The sequence below is a fragment of the Tachysurus vachellii genome, chromosome 22 (assembly GCF_030014155.1).
Source record: "Tachysurus vachellii isolate PV-2020 chromosome 22, HZAU_Pvac_v1, whole genome shotgun sequence".
Lineage (NCBI taxonomy): Eukaryota > Metazoa > Chordata > Actinopteri > Siluriformes > Bagridae > Tachysurus > Tachysurus vachellii.
The window spans coordinates 9,459,209-9,465,750 of NC_083481.1; the positions used below are offsets into that span (position 1 = coordinate 9,459,209).

At 37.6% G+C, this 6,542-nt stretch overlaps 1 protein-coding gene across 1 annotated transcript; it reads right to left on the reverse strand.

The window, feature by feature from the left end:
• Nucleotides 1-2,552: 2,552 nt before the first annotated feature.
• LOC132837750 (tubulin alpha-1A chain-like) lies at nt 2,553-5,073 on the reverse strand. The gene is made up of 4 exons (XM_060857571.1): nt 4,948-5,073; nt 4,118-4,340; nt 3,876-4,024; nt 2,553-3,776 (listed from the first exon to the last, which is right to left on the reverse strand). The coding sequence occupies exons 1-4, from the start codon at nt 5,056-5,058 to the stop codon at nt 2,796-2,798; spliced, it is 1,464 nt and encodes a 487-aa protein (XP_060713554.1). The 5' UTR covers nt 5,059-5,073; the 3' UTR covers nt 2,553-2,795.
• Nucleotides 5,074-6,542: the final 1,469 nt, after the last annotated feature.

Below are 6,542 nucleotides of genomic sequence, written 5' to 3' on the forward strand. Positions count from 1 at the left end.
ACAGGGATATAAATTAAACTAGCAATGGAAATCTTTTACAAAATCATCCAAAATATTTTACCCATATCTTGAAATTGCACATCACAAATCATATCTAGCACATATAAGGATAGTATATATACAACTCTAGGTAAACTATTGTATATCATGCTGTAATATGGGGAGACGATGCCTGTGGTGGTGGATTGTTCAAAAACTATGTTAAGTAAAATGTGCCTCTTGTCCAAGATGGCTGTCCCATAACATAGCCTTTAGCTATAATATGAGTAGCTAAATTGGGTTTTGTAAATTACGGATTTATAAATTATTATTATTAATCTTATGATAAGATATAAATTAAATCATAAGTTAAGATTATCAAAGAAAAGTCATTAAGTGTTAACTATATTATCGCTGGCTAACTCCAGAAAACACTAAACAAGTCTTGGATTATTTGCAGTAAATTTGTGTAAGTTTTAGCCAATTTAAAAACATATTTAGCCAGCATATTTCCATAAATCATTAAGATTGTATAATGACAAAAAGTGAAAAGCAATATGCCTTATGTTTAAAACATAAACTCTTTTGAGAGAGGAACAAGATAACAAAATGCAAATTCAAGTTGATCCCATTTAAACACATAGCTTTTTTAAAGCTCTATAAAAAACTATATTTCGTGTTAAACCCACACAATTTTTCTTTTCCCTTCTCTCCAGGTTAGTTTGGGCATATCATTAAGCAATAATTTAAAAAGCATTCACGGCAAAACCTTCAGTGCAGAGGCCATAGTGACTATTAATTGGCTGTAGGCTTTCTGTGCTAACAGTGATGTGGAGCCTGCTCACCAGTTGCAGCTTTCCACATCAATAATTCAAGCAGAGGGTCCTCTTTCTTCCTGTAAAGACAATGATCAATATAGTAATCACAGTTATGTAGGTAACACTGTTACTATTTCATACATTCATGTATATTATTTCAAATGAATGAATGTATTTTTGAGTGTACATCAATTGGGTTGTCAAAAGTAAGTCCTTAATGTCTGCATTAAGCACTTACTTTTGACAACCCAATTGATGTACACCCAAAAATACATTCATGTATATTATTTCAAATGAATGAATGTATTTTTGAGTGTACATCAATTGGGTTGTCAAAAGTAAGTGCTTAATGCAGACATTACATCATGATTATGCATCATGCAATGTTTATCCTCATTTCCTGATCAATGCCTATTCTTTTAACAGGTTATGCAATATATTAATAATTATAATTATATATATAATTATTTTTTTAGAAAATAAAAAAGGAAAAAACCTTGCTGTAATTGTTGACTCTAGACTTTGAAAATTGTGGAAGCTTTTGAAGCTCATCAATATAATGTTATTAGGATAGTCTTCTTTCATCTCAGAAATATTGCCCAGATAAGATTAATAATGTCACCATGATTAGAACATTGTCAAGCTATTGACTTTTAGATAGACTAGTGCCTTATTGTATGATGTGCAGCTTTACTAGCCTTTAAAACATAGCCTGATATGTCGCACCACAGAGCATTGGTCAGTCAGGAACGGTGATAAATCTTTTTCAATGCTTCCAGTACTTTGAAGTATTAAATAATGAATATGTGGATACTAACACAAGCTACAGTAGGGATCATAAGGAGAAGTTTGGTTTAATTAGAGTATTATAAAGAACATAAATCCAAAAAAGGGTTTATTTGTTTTATCTCTTATTTATATTGTATATTTGCATATAATATAACATCAGTGGCAGCTGCTAAAATATGAATATTTCTATTTGGCTGAAAATACTGAATAAACTAATTTGCTGCTAATTAATGCTAATTTAAAAAAAAAATAGATTTTTTATTTGAATGTGAGTCATATCATCTGTCCTTTTACTTCTAACATGCAACAATCTTCTTACTGTTGTATGGTAGGAGTGAAATGTGTTTGACTGCATTTAATGTAATAAAACAACAGTTAAAAATAAAATGTTAAATGTCAGTTTTGTAATCTGTACAATGCTACTTTGTAATATGTACAAAAATATTTTTTACTTTCAGAAATAAACTGTATATTTTTGCTCTTTGAATAAAATAACATCTGAACATTATGTTTGTATTTTCATATGAAGTATTCTTTCAGACCTATTAACTTTCACTTGTTAATAGGTTCACTACTGATTCACTACTGCAAAGAATGCTGAAAAATTAAACTGCAGCAGTCTACAATCATACTCTCTTAAGCATCTAAGCTGATGAACAACCAATGGGAAATGGCAAGGGAAAGTATTAAAAATAGTTCCAATTGTATCACATGAGGAAAAAAAAGTTTCCTCTTTTGATTAAGATTAGCAGACAATTTACGTATGGTAGCGAAACTTCTATTCATTTTTTTAAGAATAAAAACTGGTGCAAATAAACAGTCAGATATTCTACTTTTTTATTATAAAAACAGAAGCATATGCTTCTTCCATAGAAGGAAAAAATAGGAACGATTAATAAAATATTCGTCAGATGAGAACAATAAGAACAGTACAAAATTATAATAAAGCAATGTATGATAGATGAGTTCTTTTCAAAGATTTATTGGGTTTTCACAGCAAATAGTGATTACATAAAGGCAGAATGACAACAATGACCTTCATTGTCAAACAGTTTAAGGATTTCAGGATTACAGAGAACCTAATACCAGCTGTAGTGTTAATACTTCTTCTGGTATCACATCATACTGCTAGCAAAAGACAGAGATATTTGTCTGAGACATAATTAACAGTTCTAACCTAAAAGACGTACTGTAGAAAGACTAGGAAATCTAATACTCCTCTCCCTCCTCCTCTCCTTCTCCCTCAACAGAATCAACACCAACTTCCTCATAATCCTTCTCCAGGGCAGCCATGTCCTCTCTGGCCTCAGAAAACTCTCCCTCCTCCATACCCTCTCCTACATACCAGTGCACAAAGGCACGCTTAGCGTACATCAGGTCGAACTTGTGGTCGAGCCTGGCCCAAGCCTCTGCAATAGCTGTGGTGTTGCTAAGCATGCACACAGCTCTCTGGACCTTGGCAAGGTCTCCACCGGGCACCACAGTGGGTGGCTGGTAGTTGATACCAACTTTAAAGCCAGTTGGGCACCAGTCCACAAATTGAATGGTACGCTTGGTCTTAATGGTGGCGATGGCAGCATTGACGTCTTTAGGTACGACGTCACCACGGTACAGCAAGCAGCAGGCCATGTATTTGCCATGACGTGGGTCACATTTGACCATTTGATTGGCTGGCTCAAAGCAAGCATTGGTGATCTCTGCAACTGAAAGCTGCTCATGGTAAGCTTTCTCAGCTGAGATCACTGGGGCATAGGTGGCCAGAGGGAAGTGGATACGAGGGTAGGGCACCAAGTTGGTCTGGAACTCAGTAAGATCAACATTCAGGGCACCATCGAATCGAAGGGAAGCTGTGATGGAGGACACAATCTGGCCTATTAACCTGTTTAGGTTGGTGTATGTGGGACGTTCAATATCAAGGTTTCTACGGCAGATGTCATAAATGGCCTCGTTATCTACCATGAAAGCACAGTCAGAGTGCTCGAGAGTGGTGTGAGTGGTCAGGATAGAGTTGTAGGGCTCCACCACAGCGGTGGACACTTGTGGAGCTGGGTAGATGGAGAATTCCAGCTTAGACTTCTTGCCATAGTCAACAGAGAGACGCTCCATCAGCAAGGAGGTGAAACCAGATCCAGTTCCACCTCCAAAGCTGTGGAAAACCAGGAATCCCTGGAGACCAGTGCACTGGTCAGCCTGAGGAGAAAAGACAATCCCAAATGATGGTTAAAATAAATATCATATAATGTATGGTTTAAACAGAACAAGTCTAAAAAAAAAGTTCCAGCTTCTCACCAGTTTGCGGAGTCTGTCAAGCACCAGGTCGATGATCTCCTTACCAATGGTGTAATGCCCACGAGCGTAGTTGTTGGCTGCATCCTCCTTTCCAGTAATCAGTTGCTCAGGGTGGAAGAGCTGACGGTAAGTGCCAGTGCGAACCTCATCTGAGGAGTAATACAAAGACAATGGTGAATCAGCAATTTTCAGTTAAAAATATTCTCCTAGAGGACTAAAAAAAATTATAACCCTTTGCTTACCGATCACAGTGGGCTCCAGATCCACAAACACTGCCCTGGGGACATGCTTGCCAGCTCCTGTCTCGCTGAAGAAGGTGTTGAAGGAATCATCACCTCCACCAATGGTTTTGTCACTAGGCATCTGTCCATCAGGCTGAATACCGTGCTCAAGGCAGTACAGCTCCCAGCAGGCATTTCCAATCTGGACACCAGCCTGACCAACGTGGATGGAGATGCACTCGCGCTGTGGAGAAAAATAAAATGATTTATATATATATATATATATATATATATATATATATATATATATATATATATATATATATATATATATATATATGACACAATAGGAATACATAAAATATTTAAAATTAAATGTTTCAAATTTTTTCCAAAAAAAGTTTTTTGAAGAAATAATTGGCTATTATTGGCTATTATATGCAGATCTCATAATTATTAAATTATAAAATGTGTTAACAACAACAACAACAACAATAATAATAATAATAATAATAATAATAATAATAATAATAATAATAATAATAATATGATGTGCATTCAGATTCAGTTGCTAAGACCAACTGAATCTGATATTAGGATGTGATCAATATTAGATATGACCATAAATAAATCATAATCCTCTTTGCAATATTCTGTCCTTTGTCTGTCAGCACAATAAGGGGTTTTTCTCAGCCTGACCCCACCCGCCTGCCTGATCAAATCAATTATTTTATTAATTATAAACCTCTCCATCTTTTAATTATTATGCGCTTTCCCACAGAACAAAACAATACAAAAATATGTGTTTATACATACACAAAATCGCATCAGCAATAATGAAGGAGACATACCATTTTGTTCTTTTTCTGCTGATGCTGTCTGCGCTGAAGAGAGACGGACACTGTACTTGCCTCCGCTGGACAACGGCATGCAGCGCCAATTGTCGGATCCGTAACGCGCATGCGTGGAATTGCGGGGTAGGGGAGCGAAGAGCTACGCGCCCATGCGCAGACAAGGGGCATGAAGATGTTGCGTTTAAATACACTGTAAATTATATACAAGTAGAAGTGCGCATATTTCATACGTTTATTACGATTCTTTGTGATCTAATCTTTCGTGGTCCTACTTACATGAAGCAATAAAATATGATTAAAATGTCAATTGGCCAAAGAATAAATCTAAATGCATGTTCACCACATTCACCTTATTTACATTGATGTTTTATAGCAAAGGTCTCCAATCGATGTGTATGCAGAAGGTTTTCACACCAATCAAGCAGGAGCCGCATCTGATTCCACCTGTTTCATCAATAGACCCAGGTGTGGCTTCTGCTTAAATTGGAATGAAAACCTGCACCTTCACTGGCCCCAAGATTGCACACCTCTGTTATATAGGTTATTGTTGTTATTGAATGTTACTATGTCGAGCATCCTAAGACAGACAGACAGGCAGGCAGACAGACAGACAGACAGGCAGGCAAGCAGACAGAGACAGGCAGGCAGGCAGACAGGCAGGCAGGCACGCAGACAGACAAGCAGGCAGACAAAAAGGCAGGCAGACAGACAGACAAGCAGACAGGCAGGCAGACAGACAAGCAGGCAGACAAAAAGGCAGGCAGACAGACAGGCAGGCAGGCAGACAAGCAGGCAGGCAGACAGACAGAAAGACGGACAGACAGGCAGCAGGACAAGCAGGCAGGCTGGCAGGCAGACAGACAGACAGACAGGCAGGCAGGCAGACAAGCAGGCAGGCAGACAGGCAGACAGAAAGAAAGAAAGACAGACAGACAGACAAACAGACAGGCAGGCAGGCAGACAGACAGACAGGCACATAAAAACACCAGTTATTGTCAATTCTGTGTACTGTAGGCTCTTCATAATTAAGCCTATATTTGTTTTGTTTCCATTGCAGTACCTGGATTAAATCACCTATAACAATTAAATATCGGTTTAACCTGCTGGGCAAATGAACGTGTGTGTGTGTGTGTGTGTGTGTGTGTGTGTGTGTGACTATTCTCCATGATCAACCTGACATCCTGGTTAAATACAACAACAGCTTATTAAGCTGCCTGTGTGTTGAAATACAACAACAGCTTATTAAGCTTATTTTCTTTTATTAAGAAAATCTGCATTCTTTTACAAAACCAATCTAAAGACCTGGTGTGTGTGTGTTATTGCTTTGAACATGTCATGTCACTCTGGTCTAGTTGCCACCGCCCTTCTTTGTCTGAGATTTTGCTGCAGCGCTGACGTCACCGAGCTGCAGTGCGTCACGTGACCTCCTCTTCTCAGCAGTTCTTATTATGTACACGTCTGGACCTTCTTAAACCCTAAAATGAAATCATCATCCTGAATGAGAACATGATGTACTTTCCCAAAAGCACAGCAAACCTTAAAATACTCCAAATTATTAGAAGGCCTATTAACAATATTAGGATTTACATCGT

What these genes read in the sequence shown, in the direction of transcription:
- LOC132837750 (XM_060857571.1), bottom strand. Translation starts at nt 5,058, where the DNA reads ATGCGCGTTACGGATCCGACAATTGGCGCTGCATGCCGTTGTCCAGCG. An exon ending in AGCAGAAAAAGAACAAAATG is followed by an intron (nt 4,341 to 4,947) that starts GTATGTCTCCTT and finishes TTTTCTCCACAG; the next exon opens with CGCGAGTGCATCTCCATCCA. An exon ending in TTGACAGACTCCGCAAACTG is followed by an intron (nt 3,777 to 3,875) that starts GTGAGAAGCTGG and finishes TTTTCTCCTCAG; the next exon opens with GCTGACCAGTGCACTGGTCT.